Source organism: Halichoerus grypus, chromosome 7 (genome assembly GCF_964656455.1).
Source record: "Halichoerus grypus chromosome 7, mHalGry1.hap1.1, whole genome shotgun sequence".
NCBI lineage: Eukaryota > Metazoa > Chordata > Mammalia > Carnivora > Phocidae > Halichoerus > Halichoerus grypus.
In genome coordinates this window covers 106,383,341-106,402,727 of record NC_135718.1, presented here as the reverse complement: position 1 = coordinate 106,402,727, position 19,387 = coordinate 106,383,341, and the positions used below count along the sequence as shown (strand labels likewise).

The 19,387-nt window shown below is 43.1% G+C and overlaps 1 protein-coding gene across 5 annotated transcripts in view; it reads left to right on the top strand.

Moving 5' to 3' along the window:
- The window catches only part of ASTN1 (astrotactin 1), a 302,019-nt gene that overhangs the window by 91,906 nt on the left and 190,726 nt on the right, over positions 1–19,387 (top strand). For 4 of the 5 annotated variants that reach the window (XM_078078005.1, XM_078078004.1, XM_078078003.1 and 1 more), the window contains exon 2: positions 15,951–16,138. In XM_078078005.1, coding sequence (XP_077934131.1) covers positions 15,951–16,138 — 188 coding nt within the window. Of the gene's footprint in view, positions 1–12,170; positions 12,241–15,950; positions 16,139–19,387 lie in introns of all 5 variants that reach the window. The other variant, XM_078078007.1, reaches the window with a different exon arrangement.

Below are 19,387 nucleotides of genomic sequence, written 5' to 3'. Positions count from 1 at the left end.
GATTGGAATTGTAGCCGTGATGGGGGGAGGACCGTAAGCCAGTGCCGGGGTGGAGGGGGGAGCGTGGGCAGGTGAGGGAGGTCTCTCTCTCCTCACGAAGCAGGACTCCCTCGTGTCAGCCTTGCGAGGTCATGTCACCCCCAACAGACACGAATGTGCCATGTGGCAGCCTTCTGTGACTTGTATTAACACAGATCCATCATTAATATGACAAATATGCACACCTGCAGACTTAATTGCTTCCATTTTCTTGAGTCACTGATAGGTTTATGGCCTGCTGCAATTCCAGTAAAACTGAAGCAATCTAGATTGGACGAAGAAAGTGTCTTACTCCAATCAATCTCTTGAACAGACCCAGACTCCAGCCCTGATGACAGACTTTCTTTCTAGACAGGGTAATTAAAGAGGCAGAGCCAGCTACTTTTTAAAGTCCCTTCATCTTAGTTTTATCATCTGTAATACAATCTTAGAAACTCTAGACGGGAAACATCTTTTCTTCTCCCATCCCTCCCCAAATGATTGGCCCTCCCTCTTGGCAAAGGCTGTATGCACCCTCCATCTGTCTTACTGCAGAGGCCGGTCAGGGTAGGCTTTCTGGTTTGCTCCTGAGGGGATAGTGGATGTGCTGAAGGGTTTCTATTAGAGTTTGGGGATCCCTCACTTAAGATTGAAAGGCCTGCCCACAAAAAGAAAAGCCATCTTTATACCAGAAGCTTTTTCCCCGCCAAATTCAGGTTCGGCTCTGCCCACAAAACCAAAGATAACACAAAGTGGGATATCACTTATTCCTTACAGTATTGCGGAAACCTCTAACAAAGAGAGCAAAGCTACCTAGTGTATGTTTTGTACCAGTGGAACATTTTAAATACCGAAAAAAAAAACCAAACCCACACAAGGATTTGGAAAACTTTAATAGATTATTAAATGACTATGTAGGAAATAATGTGTGTTAAATAGAAATTAATTGACCAAAAAATATATTTTGGTAACCATCAGGCGTGTAAGAGATCCCCACAAGATATAAAGAAATGGTGCCAATCAGAAAACCCTCAAATTCTTTCATGATTGTGGAAGGGGAGAAATGAGAAAAGTAACTGATGGAATGACTTTTCTCAGTTGTTATTGAAGAATTTGTGAAATTTCTTTTTTTTTTTTTAAAGATTTTATTTATTTATTTGAGAGAGAGAGAGCACAAGAAGGAGGAGGGCCAGAGGGAGAAGCAGACTCCCTGCTGAGAGGGGAGCCTGACTCAGGGCTCGGTCCTGGGACTCTGGGATCATGACCTGAGCCAAAGGCAGACGCTTAACTGACTGAGCCACCCAGGTGTCCTGAATTTGTGAAATTTTAACAAATATCTTACTTTCTGAAATTTAAGTATTAAGTAATATTGAGCTGTTGACCCTTGAATAACATGGGGGTTGGAGCACTGACCCCCTGTACAGTTGTTTGACCCCCCAAACAACTAATAGCTTACTCTTGACTAGAAGCCATACCGATAACATAAACAGTTGATTAACACACATTTTGTATGTTATATGTATCAGAGGCTGTATTTTTATAACAAAGTAAGCTAGAGAAAAGAAAATGTTATTAAGAAAATCAAATCATAAGGAAGAAAAATACATTTACAGTGCTTTACTGTATTTATCGAAAAAAATCCACATATAAGTGGACCTGTGCATTTCTAACCCATGTTGTTCAAGGGTCAATTGTACTAAGGATACCCCAAACCAGGTAATAAGAATAGTTAAGTTACTGATGCAGCAAAAGATACAGCCGTGAGTCCTGAAGAATTTCAGAGATGAAGTTGGGGAAAATGGTGTCAAAATATTTCATTTGACCTGAACTGGCAGACCATTCCAGTTTGTAAGGATTCAGCCCTTATGGGGGGCAAACCACCAAAGCGGATGATGATGGATGAGGTCTGTAAATACTTCAACATGAATTGAATCCAGTGTGAGTGTAAGGGATGGGCACAAGCAGTGGGGGTCATGGTAACGCTGGGAGTCTATAGCAGGAATCAAGTCTGAGTGTCACTGTTATAAGGGTGTACCATACATGCTCATCAAGAGGATCTACTTAGATTTTCAGAAAGCTTTGCCAGGTTCTACCTTTAAAATCTATTTTTTAATGGTCAGTTACCACCATATTTGTTGGTGATGGAGCCTCAGTTACGAAAGCAGTATAAGTGACAGTCTTTACACATGATTTAGATGATACTAGGCTTTATAGATAAACTAAAAAGTCAAGTTGATGGAGGCAGTCTGCAAGTTGATCATTAGAATCCATGTCAGAGGACAGAAGAGAGGGAGGTGATTTCTATACTATCAATGTCAAGGCAGTGCTCTCCCAGATACAGGATCTAGTTATAGTTATAAAATAAAAGGGTGTATGTCACATCATTAATGATTCAGAAAAATAACCTAGAATTCATTAAAGTCATTTCGCTGGAAACATGGACCCAATATGCTATCCTGGCTTAAATGGGGGAACAAAATGTCATCATAAAGGGCATGGGAAACCCAACAGTACTCTACACTTATGTAGAGCCATGTTGATTCTTTACCAGGAATAAGATAATTTATTCTTGTCACTGATCATTAAGGATCACATTAATATTAATAACTACAACTCATATTTCTTGTATTTTGAAGCATTTCCATTTGCATTTTCACTTTAATCACCTCATAAGGTAGATGTTTGTATTACTCCCATTTTTTGAAAGATAGAGAAACTGAGGCATAAAGATTTCAGAGTAATAGGTGCAGGAACCTTGCCTCAGACTTAGGGTTTTATGATACTAGGATCCTTCCTGTCTCTGCTATATTGCATTCTCCACGCTAGGGAATGCATTTAATGAACCCAGAGGAAACATAAGAACGGCAGGTGCAGAGGTCAAGAGTAAGTGGGTACGGTTCTATGAAGGTAGAATAAAAAGCCTGATACATACTAGACACAAAAGCCAAATATGGATGAAAGAAATATGAGTCTGCTGATAACAAAGGCGAACACTGTGAGAGGAAGGTGATCCATATTTATCACATGAAGTATGTGTGACCTTGTTCACCAAATACTCAACTGCTAGGATTCAAAGTTCTATTTGAAACCCAGGGAGGGTGAGCTTAGGGTAAATAAAGGAAGTACTTCTGGTACAATCAGAAGATATAGGTTTAGTAAACAAACAAGATACTGGAAGTTTCATGAGTGAAAAAGACATAGCTGCTAAGAAGATGAGATTGACCTTAGCTTTTTTTTTTTTTTTAAGATTTTATTTGTAAGTAATCGCTACACCCAGTGTGGGACTCGAATTTACAACTCTGACATCAAGGGTCCCATGTTCTACCGACTGAGCCAGCAAGGTGCCCCTAGATTGACCTTAGTTTTAAGACAATGTCCAAGAGGATATGAGCCTCTTGACACAAAATTGCCTTCCAGCTCTGTGCCTTTTTGGGTGAAGCTATCAGCTGTCCCTAAGTTCCGGTTTTTGTGTCCTGACTTAAGTCTCATAACCCACTCATTTCTGCTACCATCACCTGTGTTCTCAATCTAATGGCTTGATTATGAAATTTATAGCTGTATTCCTTTAGAATGAGAAGCAGAAAACCCAGCAATTTTATTTTTCATTTTGCAAAACTCACCTAACATTGTTTTAGTTACAGCCTCTAATTAATGGGTTAGTTCTACTGGGTAGGGAATGGAAATGTCAATGCCACCTCCACGTGTTAATTTCTGATCTTTCGTACTAATATGGTATGCCAGGACCAGCAAAGAAGGAAAACTAACCATGGGAGGTCATCTTGCAGTGGAAATATGGGTGGAACATTGCTGAAAATTAAAAATGAAACTCCAGAAGAAATGTAATGCCAGTTAAAATACAAGCATAGTAACAAGGCTGTGGCAAAAAGTCAGGAGAAAAGGGGCAAGGAAGACATAGTGAGCAAGTAGATGAATTAGAAATTAGTCTTATAACAGAGGGTATATACTAGGATCCCCATAGGAAGGGGTAGGGAAGGTTCAGAACCCAGACTCTGGAGCTAGATATCTTGTTTGAATTCAGTCTCTTCCACTTGCTAAGTGTATGATGCTAGGCAAGCTACTTAACCTTTCTGAGCCTTAGCTCTCTCACCTGTAGTTGTTCTCCACTTTATGCAGCAGCTGTGAGGATGCAGTGAGTCAATATATTCAAAAGCCCTTAGGTAGTACCTATCTTATTGTAAATACTTCATAGGCATTAACCATTATTCTGAATTGGGTTCTAAGACCATATGTGTTTGGGGGCTGATATTTGTACTTTCCAATTCTTGACTTGATCAAGTCAAAAGAAGAGAATATATGGATAGATTATCAGGTCCAGTTCGTGCATCACCACTCCCCATTCTCATGGCCATGGCAGATGATACCAAGGATTCTGCCTGACTGATCTCACCACAGCCCTGTACTTGGTCACTGGTGGCAAGAGGTGAAGTCAGCTTGTTGGCTTGGGTGCTAATAATCCCTCACTGGATCTGTCCCTTAGAATTCGTAAATGGACAGTGTGAGGCTTCAGGAAGAATGTGTTCCTTTTCTGGAGTCACGGTACCAAAGTCATGTGACCTAGCCTCTCCATGCCTCACCTTCCAATCCTGGGATAATAATAGTACCTACCTTATAGGCCGTCAAGTAGCTTACGGAGCATGTATGTGTTTAGCTAAATATTGGTTGTTGTGAGAAAGAGTAATACTTATCAATTGTCCTACTTCATTTTTGGCAAACTTAGCCTGATCTTTATATCATCCAGCACTTTATGAATACTAAGGCCATGCAGAGCATGGTGCCATGAAGTATATATGATAATAAAAGCACAGAGATTCAGACACACCCCACAGAGCAGTCACCAGCACCATAAACGGGCAGAAGAACAAAGTAGGCATGAGGATTGGTGCCACTGATGAATGCAAAATGGTGGACAGACTTTACCTGTTTTCTAAAATAAGTCCTTTATGAAGAACGCCCGACTCCTTATTTTTCACTATCAGCCCCTTAATGTGTGTTTCGTGTAGAGGGCCTGTAGAGGAGGGGAGGACTTTAGAATTAAGAGAGGGCTATAATAAAGAAAGAGGGAAATAGAAGTGGAAAGATGTTAGCAACTGGGCCTGCCAAGGTCTGCTATTCCTGTTTAAGCAGCAACATATTAGAACAATCAAAGGACCTGGTATTCCCTTAAATTACTGTCACTGGGGACTAGATGGCTAGATCCACAGTTCCTTGGGGACTCTGTCAGGTCATTTAGAGGTCATCTTGACCCCTACTGTAATGAGCACTTATACAAATTAGCCTGCAGAAATGGGCCCAAGGCAGTGTCAAGAGAGTCTTCAGACCCATAACTGGAAGAGAAGAAGAAGCTGATCTGATCCTCCAAGGGAGTCTGTCACAGGGAAATCACATCAGATGGCCATGGGATTTGTACACCAGTGAGAATTGGTTAATAACTCAATTTCATTTCTGGGTCTATGAACCCAAACTCTTCAAACTCCTGACAGTGTTTACTCTTGCTGTCTATCTTCTGTATATCTAATTCATTAAGCTGAAATACAAGCACAGTGGTTCATGATTTCTCAGGATAAATAAACATTACTCTGGTAGACAGCACCATTTGGTAGAAAGAGCACTGAGCTCGGAGTCAGAAGGCTGGATTTGAGCCCCGTTATCTCCGTCTCATTAGCTCTAACCCTTGCGATCGTCACTCACCCTCTTTGGCCTTCTGATTCTGTTTCTGTAAAACCTACCACACAGGATTGATGAATGAAAAGGAAGGGGGCTTTATAAGAAAGGGCTTTGCATGTTATAACACAGTGATTATAATAAGGAATTTTTCACATGCTTGAGTCGCTGTAGAATTCCCTCCCACTCTCCTTTCTCAGGCTGGATAACACAGCAGAGATACGGAAGATTATTACCATTTTTCATCTTCACTCTGTAGGAACCTAAGGTTCAGCTCCCAGTATGGCAATTGTAGATCATAGAAAGATGGAAAATAAAATCAGGGAATCTTAGAGTGAGAAGAGGCTTTAGAAGTCACTTGACCCCCCTCTTCTGAAGGAGGAAATAGTTTAGAGAGAAGACCCTAGAGAGATGCCTTGCCTGCCCAGCCGTGTATGTGCAAGAAGGCAATGCTTATGGTCAGCAAGGTGAGCTCACAGGTCTGTAGGAATGAGCTAGAAAGCTTTGTTCCCCACTGTTAGTTTAACACTATGTCCATTTGGCCCTTCCAGCTTCCTTGGCCACAGTCACCACTCCCACGCCGCTCTGGGGACGCCTGCCTGTGTCAGTTCAGGAGTATCTTGCCATGTGCCTGATAGCAAGCTCACTGGAGCTGGCCTTGCGTGCCAGCCTTGAATGGGCACAGGTAGCTCAGCCTCCCTCTGCGAGAATCCCCGCGGCCGGATCTTAATGCAGAGGTCTGTGGGTGGGAGTTTTATAAGAGATATCTACAGAGTGTTCCACTCGCTAGCAAGCATTGGAGAAATGTCCACGAATGACTTGGCCCAGGTTCCTCATGGACCTGAGCCGATTCCTGGACTTTGGGTTCCCAGACTTATGAAAACTCTTAAGCAGCTAAGTCATTTAAAAGTACCATTTGCTTAACTCTGTCAAGGATTATTAGCCAATTCTGGAATTTATGTGAGTGATTCTAATAATGACAACAACAAACAGTATTAACAAGGACAGTGAAGACATTGATGTTGACTGGTGTGCATCAGATGTCAGATACTATCCTGGGGTTGAGATTTGCAAAGTGAGAGAGTGGGAATTGAAATAGTGGAAAGGAACAGTAGCCTTGATGCCAAGGGGCCTAGGAATTTTCCTTCCTAATTAGTATTTACTAACTGGGTGAACTTGGGTTAAGTAGGTTGACTTTTCTAGAATTCCTCGTCTGTAAAATGGGGATATAAGTACCCCCATTAAACGGTCATTGAGGATTAAGGTAGCTCGTGAATGTTGAAGGGCTTCTTAGCACAGCTAGCGCATAATAGGTCCATCATTACTCGTTGAGTTGAATCACAGGTGATAAGAACAGAAATACAAGTGGATGAGCACTAATTAGAAATGGAGATGAATCAAGACGGTTGAGGACAAGCAGCGAGCTTTTCTCCTTTTTAAGTCATGTCCAGGTGATCTTTTGTGGTTCTCATTTTCCTTTCCCATCCCTTTCATAAGGTGAAAGCCAGAGGGGACCTCATTGAAACAGTTTGGGATCAGAATTAAAGCAAATACTAAACTCTTTGTTAATGAAGGACTAAAAGTACAAGAGAGAGGATTCAGAAGGAGCATAGCTCTCACTGGGTCTGCGAAGCAGTATCCTCGCAATCACCCTGCATCCATCTAGTGCCCTGGCTCTCCAAAATCCAGGCATCCATATTGCTTCCAATGCCAGACTGCAGGGAAGTGGCCCCCAAGGACTTGCAAAGCTCAAATCAGAATTCCAATCATGAAACCGCAGGCTTCAAAATGACTTACTCTCATTACAATGTATGAAATGATCCGTAAATACATATTTTAACATTACGGAGTTTAAATATTATTACACATCTTACTTGATGTCAGATTTTGTTAAATGCATGCTGTTATCTCAATTTACAAAGGTCAGTCAGGTGGTAGTGGAGAATAGAGCTGGATATATTTAAAATTTTTCTTACCAGTACATCTGCGGCTCAGATAACCCTGCCTTTTTCAAAGAGCTTTGGGCTTTTTTTCTTTTTTTTTCCCTTTCAAATGAGACTTTAATGAGTATCATGTGGATAAACTCTTTGCAGAGGTTTGAAAAGATCCAGAGAAACACTGTAGTCGGAACAAGCAAACCATTTTGGATGAAATCATAAGCCATTTGAATGCTTCCTCATCTCTCTGGTTGTGTCAGAACCTTTTGGCTGCATTTTTCTGCCACAGGAATGTTTTCATCTCCATGGCTAGGTAAATAGAATGTTCGTGTAGTTGCTTGATTGCTATTCATGCCAGCACAGAGTAGCAGAGTGACCTACTTCCAGCAGCATCCATAGAAAGCTTTGCTGCTTTCCATCACATCTGATCTTAAAATCTACCTTCTGTTTTTTTTGCATCCTCTGCCACCACTCGGCCCCAGAGACAACAAACCATGGACTGTCAAGAGTCCTTCTTTCTTTCTCTAATCACTCTTGCTTTCTGTGTTGGTTCATTTTAGTCCATCTTAAACCTCTTCTGGAAAAAGAGAAGTGGAGTGTGGCTAGCCTTAAAGGAAATGAGCATTTCTAATGTTTAAAGGATCGCTCTATAAGGTGGGGCTGCCGAGAGAGATCAGGTGACGTTTTCTTACTGAGACTACCCTTGTCCACATAAACATACAAGGTTGATAACTCGTTGGAAACCATTTGGAGGCATCTGTATGTGGATGGTTCTTTACTATTGGGGACCACTGACTGGAGTTTCCAGAGGTCACTATCATGAGTGTCCATACTGCCAATCCTTAGTCTATAAGTTGACAGGCTGGACTGAGCTAGAAGCATCCCAGACTCCAAGAGGAAAGTCTGATTTGAAAAACCTCTGCAGAGTCTTATCCAGTTGGCATACAGAAATACACTCAGTCTGCACCTGATTTGGATTGTAACTAGAACCAAAGTGTCATGTGTGGTTTTGAGTCATGGAATACCATGATCACAGATGGGAAGTCTTTAGAGACCTTCTGGTCCCATCATCTGAGGTTGAGAAAAGTGAGCTCCAGAGAGGTTATAGCAGCTTTATTCTCCCAGCTCCCCCATCCAGTGCTCCGTTCAGCCTGCCATTCCATTTCTCATCACTGGATCATTAATGCTTTGAGGCGCTCTTCTTTTTTGAGAGTAAATGTCACCAAGCAGAGGAAATAGAAATTCAGTTATCCTTCTTCTGGTCACAAGTGAAAATTTCTCTTCCAAATCTACAAGTCAAGAAGGTTCTACTTACTTGAAAAAGAGATTCTTGAAATTTTAAGCCTTTTGCTATAAAGTGTTTCCTTGCATAGCTCTGTGGCCATGGCTCAAGCCATGAGATGATACGAAACAGCCCCATGGCAGACAGCGAGTTGAATAGAGGAAGCACAGTGAGAGCCCCAGTCCCAGTTGGACTTTGAACATCTTGACATAAGAATTTCCTGGCTATGTTGTCTCCCATTTTGTTGTTCACTAAGCTAGGCCTCCGTAGGCACAGACTTCAGGCAAGCAATCGGGTGTTTCTGGCATCTGTGCTCCTTGAATTCAGGCCCAGCAGGGCATCTTATCTTATGGGTTTCTCACTCTGGGCTATGGGATTGTATCATTTCAGAACTCCATTCCAGATGGTCCCCGTGGCGAGAGGTGTAGAGGTCCAGCCAACTCAGCCCGAGGGACATCGCTTCTCTGGCTTGTCTCCTTTTCTTACTTCTCTTGACTTTGTCCTTCCTCTTTGCATTCTTCTCCTTTGTCTGCTCTTCATCTGTCCCTCATCTTTCTTCACAGATGGCCAGGACACTAATGTGCTGCTGTCATTATGTTACAGAACAAGTTGGGGTCTTTAGAGGCTGCCATTCCAGAGACATTAAAGACTTGGGTCACGTTTGATACCAGGGTAAAGATTCGCAGGATAATTAGTGATCCTCTACTGTTATTAACCCCTGACTTAAGCAGGTTATTTTCTAACAAAGATGTTGAAAGTTAATGCCACTGTTAATAGTTTCAGTTGGAAGACCATAATGAGACCATGTGGGAAACTACACCTACCATCCATATCTTTCAAACTCTGAAATTGGGCAGGTGGGGGGTAGGGTGGGAAGGAAAGTGAAAAAGAATGGAAGAAAAGGGGTAATTATATCATGGGCTTACCTTTGGTTACCTTCATGATAGTCACTGATGGACAAGACCCATTTGTTATTCTTAGTTTGGAACAATTGGCTTATCACTGCTAAAGTCCTGAGCTTGTAAGTTTCGTCACATAGGGAAACTCAGAACGGCCTCTCACATAGCACGTTTTTAGTGATAGTCCCTTTCCCTTGGAAGTTTTTCGTAAAGAATATGGGGCTAGTCACAATATCACACTTAACAGAATTGAAAAACAACCAAGCAAAACTGATAATGCATAGATTACCCTCCTCCAGTCCCCTAACAGCAGGGAGTTTCGTGGTAGTGCATTTTATTTGTCTTCCAACTGATCGAGTTCTTTTCTAACTCGGCTCTGGGAACCTCCTGAGAAGCTGTATGAGATTGGGTTTGGAGGATGAGTTTCTAAGATTAACAGCAAGTTTGAAAATCCTGATAGTCAGTAATGGCCATCAGGGGGTGTCACCCTCAACCTTGAAAGACTGCATGGTCAGTTCATCCGATGCCTCAACATGAGGCTAAGAATTGACAAGTTAATGCTTCCTTCTGGCTTGACCTCACCACTTGAGCAACCTCATTACTACTTAGCTGGGTTCAGCTTGAAACCCAGCCTTGCCAGGAGTGAAAAAGGGGCCCAGAAAGCCAGGACTACTCAAAGCCACTCTAAGTTTCTCTGTGAATGAAGGGATCTTTGAGAATTTCTCCATTTCAAATCCACGTTTGACTTAAAATTCCCAAATTCTTTGAAAGAGGACATCATGGATCTGGTGCTCAATGAAGTTGTCTTTTGGGGAAATTCTGATGCTAACAGGCTGTGTTGTCTTAGCAGCTCAGTTCAGGGATGCTCAGCATGAGGGGACACCTAAAGAAGGGACAGGGCACTTGGACGGTGTGAGGGAGTGGTTATGTCTGGAAAAGGAACTTTTGTAGCAAGCCTTGGGTATCCTAAGCTAACCCCACAAAGAGACAGTGTTACAAGTTCACAGCACACAAACTAACATTAGAACAATGACTAAGGGGGCCCCTGGGTGGCTCAGTCGGTTAGGTGTCTAACTCTTGATTTCAGCTCAGGTCATGATCTCAAGATTGTGGGGTTGAGCCCTGCATCAGGTTTCACGCTCAGCGGGGAGTCTGTTTGAGATTCTTTCTCTCCCTCTACCTCCCCCCACCCCGTGTGTGCATGCGTGCTCTCTCTCTTTAAAATAAATAAATAAATCTTAAAAAACAAAGAACAATAACTAAGGCTAATTTAAAAGTGATCTTATCTCACTCGCCTCTGTGCCTTTCCCCCTCCCAGATTATTCTCTAGCATGTCTGTCTCTGCTTGAAGTCCCATCTTCCTGGTTCCTTATTACATGCAGAAGCTCCAACATTTCTTCCTTAGAAACCACATATCTGCAGCAGCATGAATGAGAACCTTTCTCACTAGCCTGAGGTCCAGTCTGAAAATAGGCCTGGCTCTTAAAGGCTCTGATGAAATATCCCAAACCTGTCCACCCTGTGCTCAGAGGGAAAGGGGAGGTGGAGCGTGGGTTCGACCTGAGAAAAGATTGGACGTTGTTTGGCACATTGAAATGATCGTCTGTCTAGGTGGTCATGGGAAGCACACTGTTCTGGACTTAGAATCATGGAATGTTAAGTTACAGAAGGATCCTGAAATTCTTCTATCCAGCTCCCTCTTATACAGATGAGAACACTCAAAGCTAGGCAGCTCATTCAAAGTTAGTCTAGACCTGGGTCTCTTGAATTCCAGGTCAGTATTTTGGTCCCTGCAGAATATAGGATTGGGGTTACCCTGAGACTGGGATTGAGTCCAGTCAGTCTGCTACTCTCTTTCTGGGTCTGCTTGATCTTTCTAAATTGTGGCCTCATTCACTTCTCTGCTTATTAAAACCATGGGTGACTTTCCATTAGCTCAGAACTCCTTAAACTGGCATTCACACCTTTCACAGTTGACATCAATCTACATCTCTAGCCTTTGTTGGTCCTCCACAACTCCTCTGCACAAACTCCACCCTTCTGCCAATAGGCATCATCCTGCAGTTTCATTGTACACATTGTTCTCTTCATCTGGAGTTGCCTCCAGCATCTCTTCCCATTATATCCCTTCCCATGGGTTTCTGTCCAGCCGGGTGCCATCCCCTCACTCAGCACTGCTGTTACTGCTTCGGGTACTTAGTCATGGCCAAGTCTTCAGTCTTTTACTCGATCAAAGGCTCCTTGAGAATAGGGATCATTAGCACAGTTTGCTGAATGTGGCCATTAGAGTGTGCTCCAAAAATCTTCGTTGTGTCCAAGAATAAATGGCATCCTGCTTTCTGTGTATTCCAGGCAGTTCCAGAATTTTGGGAGGTGCTGAGAGATGTGAAGCTTGTGTAGGGGAAGAATGGACACGCTGAAAGTAAGGAGAGCCTTCCCTTCCTGGAGATCTTGGTCCCACGGTGTGATGGTGGCCGTGGTGCCCATCCCACCCATGGTATCTTGACATGGCTGTCAAGGCTTCTTTTGGCACTTGTTTTATGAGTACACTGTGGCAAAGGCTCTGTCTGAGCCTCTTCCATAGCCCTCAGGAAGCCGTGTAGTAGAGTAACCATCACCTCCCATCTGTACTTCTTGGGAGTCTCAGGGAAGGCTTACATTGTAGAGCAATTTCTGACATTCTTCTTGAGATGCTCTGCTAACATCCAGACCCACATGATTACATTGGTGTTTCAAGCTCTGATCCCAGCCCCATTGGTGATGAAATCCCCAAAACATTTACTGTGCCCTTTGGTTCTTCATTGGTTGACCTAGGGCAGATATGGCATAAGTAAATAAGTTCCTGGTTTTGTGTTTTAGTCTTCCCGTGTCAGATCCTGCCAGGACAGGGAAAAAAGCCAAGGAAGAAGCTGTCATTCTGTAATTATCTTGAATTTTTAAAATGACAGGTGCCCTCATGGGCAGGCATGGTGCCCTCCTTCCTTTGCCCTTTACCCTCTACAATGAGTCTGGTCTGGGCTGAATCAGGATATCGCTGTCTATGGGAATGGGCACGAATAACTCATAAAGAGATTCAGAGGGCTGGCCTGGAAACCAAAGTCAGAGATTCTGTGCTCTCAGCTCACCTCCCCATGGGAGCATTTTGTCAGTACCCACACCACACCTGTTCTTTCTTTAGTACCATCACCCCTAGGACCCTGGAGCAGAAGGCCTTCCTCTTCAGAAATTGGCTTGGACTGCCAATAGGCATGGGTTGCTCTTTGGGCTGATGAAGATGTTCTGGAATTAGAGTGGCAATGGTTGCACAACTTCGTGAATATATATACTTCGAAAGGGCGAATTTTATGGTATGTGAATTCGATCTCAATTTAAAAAGAAGTCATGGAATACTAAGACTTTGCACAACAAATTAAAATATAACAGCACAAAAACTCCTAGAACACCACATGGACTCTGTCCTCAAGTGCTTTCTCTTCCCTGCGCTTGTGCAAAGATCATGTCGTCTGGATTGTGTTGGGGGTGGAGGGGATCTGATAAGTTTTATCCCCTGTTCTGATTCAGGCTGGCATGACCTTGGTCTGGGTGTTTACTTGTCCTTACTTCCACAGTTAAAATGGAGATAATGAGCCTGGCCTTTTTGATGAGGGTCTCCTGGGAAATAAAAAAAATTGTTTTAAGTGCTTTAGAGTTATAAGGTGCTAGATTCCTTCTGAAGAGTTATAGGAAGGGTTGAAGTGGCACCCAACATGTGTGGAATTAATCCCAGGCTGCTAAGAGCAGGTGTGGGTAGGAGGCTGCACAAGTGTGGCTCTGGGTGATTTAATGATGGCGTTAGGTGCTCTATTTAGGAACTGTGAATGCTTGTGATTCTTGTCCGTGGTGAGGAGACTGTTTGGTTTCTACTGCAGTGGCAGGGAAGGGACTTGGGGGAGGGATGTTTTTCCCAGGAGGAATCTTCCTGGTGCTCCGAGGTGAAGGCTTGACCAGTGGTTGGGAAGGGGCTTGTGATGAGGGGGCTTGCAGTGACGTGTCGCAGGACTGCTGCTGGGAAGCACTCCCGAGGGTCTCTCTTCACCTGGAAGTCTGGAAGTTCTCCTTTAGAGGAACGGCGAACTCAGGAGGCCTGTGTCACTCACTGCCTCACTCAACAAATGGGGCTGTGCTATGGAAAACCAAGACCCGGATGCAGGGGAGCTTCCAATTGTCACACTCTCTGCCCACTGCAGCTTCCTGGCTGCTTGTGCTGGTCACTTCCCAGAGCATGGGCAGCCTACCATCCTGGTGCGATGACGGAGTGTTCCAGGCGATTGGGCGAGGGGCTGAGGATGGAGTGGAGCTCTGCTCGTCTTGTCTGTGCTGTCCCCTCATCGTCCCTCACACACCCATTTATTCTTCTCCCTGGTCTGGAGGTTGTTAGGAAGAGGTAGGGAATACTATCCGTGTCTTCTAGAGACAGGCTAACGACCCTGTGGCTCATATGAATTCTTCTCAATGAACTACCCTGAGAAGACCGGACAGTATTATTCTTCCTTCTCCCTCTAATTCTCCTATCAGTGTCTGAATGTCCTCTTCCCACTTCTCTACCTGTTACAAGGAAGTCCACTCTCCCTTCAAGACCCAAAGCAAGTATCTTCTTCTGAAAGGTTACTTTTCTCCCCTTTTTCCACTCTCAACCCAGGCAAGCCTACTCTCTCCCTCTACATTTCCACATGGTATCATTATGCACATAGTGTAACACCTGCCACATTCACATTCACTCAGCGTGGGTTGCCTTGGAGAGCTTGTTGAGGGACTCATTTAGATTAGTATTACAGTGCCTAGAACAGTGCCTGGTGCATAATACATGCCCAGTGGATATCTGGTAAGTAATGAATAAATATATAAGTAAATAAATAGAGCCCAACATCATTTGTGTCCTCCTACAAATAGTGAAAGATATTTATAAACTCCATAAATATTTAAAATTACTTCCCTCTTTATGGTGTGGTACTTGATGAGAATACTATTCCAAATGTGTCTTATTAAATCTTTTTTATGCCTATGGAATTATTTTTTTTTTTTTTTGGTCAAAGGTGATAAATTTTGGGAGAAGAAGCCATGCCTTTTAAAAAAATGAAATTTTATAAAGTCATGCATTGCCAAAGTGTGCTCAGCAGAATATTAGTTCCCCAGGGTGGTAATGGTTGTTAAGGAAAAAAGGATTTGGGGGCCAAATGAAGTTTAGGAAAGGCTAGATTAATCAGATCTCTCTATTGTGGGATGTCTCAAAGCTTCCATATGATATTGCTCAGGAATATTAGCAAGAGAGACACGTAATAATTGCATACTCCTGTAAGAGTAGCTTAGCACCTACAGTGTGAGGTGCATAGTAGGGTTTTGGTATTTTGTTATTCATCGTTGGTGATCATCCACTGTCCCGATCTAGAGCCTGAGAGCTGGCCAGCGCTTCTGTCTGTAACAAGGGCCCACTTCTTCACCACCTTCTCCACATGCACCACCTCTGCTCTGCAAAGATGAGAGAAAAATTAAAGGGAATTAAAACATCACCTGCCACAGCAAGTATCACACATCTCCAGTGGGCTATGCAGCAAATGATTGTGGTTTTAGAAATATCCTGTCAGCCCCAGGTGCTCTGCAGTAACCTCTCAGGGCTGTTCCAGACGTGCCAGTTCTCAGCATAGTAATTACCAAACCCCTCCTTGGTAGATTCACCAGTATCTAGGAGTAATTTCTAAGGAACTCACATTTTCAAATTTACAAGAGGCAAACAACCTTGTGTTTACCTCGGGGGGTTATCAGGGTATTCAAACTGTGCTGGGTAAAGGATGCTATTGATCATAGAAATATGGGGAAGAACTTGAATTTTCACCTTGGTGTTTTTCTCAGTGGGTGAGAGCCTGGCTCACTAGATTATGGAGCAGAGACCTCTGGGGGATCATTCTCTTTTTCTCAGGGCCTCTTCCCTTCCTTGAGATTCGAAACAGCAGTAAACCTGTCCTAACTCTAGCTGGACTCCTTTGTTGCCTTTAACTGATGCTGGCTAATTGGTACCATTGTCTAGGAAGAAGATGAATAAGATTCGGATTGGTCCAGTCAGAATTCTGACCCGTGCCTTTGGTGTTTGTCTTCTAGAGATCTCAGGGAACACAGAGGACATCCCTCTGGTGCGCTGGAGACAGCAATGGCTGGAGAATGGCACTTTGCTTTTTCACATTCATCACCAAGATGGTGCCCCCAGTCTCCCTGGACAAGACCCAACGGAAGAACCCCAGCATGAGTCAGCAGAAGAGGAACTGAGGATCCTGCACATCTCAGTCATGGTAAGCCGCATGGCTTCAGCCTCTCGGGCCATAGCTGATGTTATCCTGACGTGAAGCGCCTTGGTGCCATAGACAAAGCTCTACAAAACCCACTGCACAGTGATCGTTGATCACGTGAATAAGTAAACGTCCCATTTGTGGGAAATGTCTCCACCTGTGGTGAAGTAAAAGTTGCAATTATTTCTGTACCGCCATTACCCAACTGTTCTCTTTGGGAACATGCCTAGACATGGTGTGACTTTTACAGACAAGGGACAGTATCAGATGGGGGCAGTGGATTGTCTTAGAAAGGGGTTATTCAACTAGTATATCAGAATGTCTTATAATAGTTGCTCCATACATGTCTGCGGAATGACTGAATTGCCAAGCTGCTTGCTGCTACCAAGCCCCTCTTCTCTCTTTTCCAAGCAGGGAGAAAGTCAGCGTTTGGCTTCCTCACCTCTTACAACAAAGGGCATGTTAATACATACTTGCCCTTCTCCATAGCCTAGCTCAGAATGTCACCATCAGCATCCCTTCTCCTCAGAAATTTGAGGCCTAAAGAAAATGAGAAGATTCTTTCTAAAATTCTAGGAACCTGTGTTTTAGAATCTCACTCGAAAGTAAGTGCTACAATGGCAGGCAGGGGTTTTGTTTGGTGGTGTTTTGTTTACTGATGTATTCTTAGCACTTAGAACAATGCATTCACATAGTTAATGTTTAATAAATATTTGTGGAAGAAATGAATGAATTTCCCCAGTGGAGATAGAAAGTGCTTGTTTCACTTGTGGTAGGTATTTTATGTATTAGTATTATATTGGTAAAACCAAATACATCATTTGCTTCTAGGGTAGCCTGAGAGCAGGCTGAGGCTGGACTGATTCTTCATGGGCCATATGTACGGGAAGGCATGGGTTGCTTCACATTTATGAAACTCTACAGAAAACCAGTCTAGGTCTTGGTCTAAACTCTATTACTCTGGCACCAACACTACATGCTAGTTAGTTTTATATATCAGATTGGGAGAAACTGAGCACATTTTAGATATATAAAAATTTCCATCACCCAAATATTTGGCATTGAAACTCTCCCCATAAAATCTCCACTGAGACGGTATGTGCTATGGTGAGCGCTGTGAATTGTGTAAGACTGTTGAATCACAGACCTGTACCTCTGAAACAAATAATACATTATATGTTAAAAAAAAAAAAGAAGATAGCAGGAGGGGAAGTATGAAGGGGGGGAAATCGGAGGGGGAGACGAACCATGAGAGACTATGGACACTGAGAAACAAACTGAGGGTTCTAGAGGGGAGAGGGGTGGGGGGATGGGTTAGCCTGGTGATGGGTATTAAAGAGGGCATGTTCTGCATGGAGCACTGGGTGTTATATGCAAACAATGAATCATGGAACACTACATCAAAAACTAATGATGTAATGTATGGTGATTAACATAACATAATAATAATAAAAAAATCTCTGATAAAATCTCAGAACATAAGTCTTCTACTTCTTCCTCAACTGGTGTCCCCATGAACAACTGGCTTGATAGATTACCTGCATAGACACAAGCTACTTTATTTAAACTGTATGGTCAAGAAAAGAGTCGTTGAAGAGCAAATGGTACACCTGTGTTTAGATGTGCTAGAAGGCAGGCAAGTGAGTGAGATTGTTATGCCTCACATTTACAAATTAATTGAGGTTTATGATATGGCAGTTACCCTACTTGTACATCCTTAATTAAAGACTAGCATTTACTTGCTCAGGGAAGCTGGTCTTCTTTAATGTAGCTTGTAGTTTCCAAAGAGTGGTGAGAGCAGGCAGATCAGCTGAATCAACTCTGGCATTGACCGGAGTGACAGATGTAGAGTCCCCGTTGTCTTCACATTTATGGTACGGTCTGATTGCAAAGAAGGGCACAGTGGTGGACTTCCCACCAGCCATTCCCATCCTCCCATCATTGTGGAAAACAGTCATTGTCGCAGATGGTTTTTGTTTCATTGTGTTTCTTTTGGTCTAAGACCATTTCAAAGAACGAGTCATCACACCAAAGAAATGTTTAGGCTGTAGAAAAGTGTCTAGAGAGTCCCAAGAACTAATATCAGGTGTGATTGTGTCTGAAAGAAAGACCCTGAATACAGGCAGTTAAGACAGGCAATGTGTCAGAAGGTGTGTTTGGTGGGGGTTAGGGGAGTAGAGTGAGGATCCACGGGAAGACAGTCTAAAGCCGGTCCTAGTTGCTAAGTCACATCTTAGTGTAGCAAGGATCCTACCTTCTGTCCTCAGAATGATGTGCTCCAGTAAGTTCTCTGGAGAAAAATATGTGTATATATGTATGTGTGTATATATGCATGCATGTTTGTGGGGTGGGTCGCGGTGAAGATAGAAATGTGCCAATCAAGGATGCCAAAGGATTTGAGGACATGGTTTGTGCCCTTAAAATATAACAACCCCTGTGAAAAGCCCTACGTTACTAATGCTTTTTTTGATGTCCCCCCCTGCCTGGGCAGGGATTAATGGACCATGGGCACTGAAAAGGAAAGAGAACAGAAGTCAGCCTTCAACCTGTCTCTAAAATCTTTCCTTCATATGCTACTGGTCACCCATGGCAGACCAACAATGACGTTCTTACAAATAAAATGGAAGAAATTATTCCTGCAGCTTTACTTTAGTTTATTCTGTTATTTTTCATTAAGTTGGAGGGGAGAGAGATTAAAAGTGCATGGGCAAAGGGTAGGGGCAGGCAAGTCTTGTGTTTGTCTGGCTTGACCTCTTCGATGTCGATTGGCCCACATCTCTATGAAAAATTCAAGAAGGCCATTGACTTCTGTAAGAAAACAAGAATCCCAAGGGAAAGTGAAGATATAAGTACTCCCTCCCATCCTTGTCAAAGACGGTGTGGTCAGTGGAGTCTCCTCCAGCCTGGCTCGCCGCCTTACCTTGCCCCATTCTCATTCCATGCCGTACACCCTCACGCATCTCCTCTCCTATCCTTCACATTCTTTTCTAGACAGTTTCAAAGTCTAAAGTTGTGTGTCTGCCCTCAGCTTAGAAATCAAGCCTGAGGATATCCTGTTTGAAGATGTCGTTCCTAGAATCTCTGATGGCTTCTTCTTAAGAGACTCAGGAACTGGCAGACTTTATCTGATACCCTTTATATCTTTTGGAGGTAAAGTAGGCAGCCAGTTGAGGCATCTGGAAAGAGGGCATTATAAATGTCAGAAGATTTTGCAGTCCTTTGACTAGTAACGCTGTTGGGCAGCAGAATGCA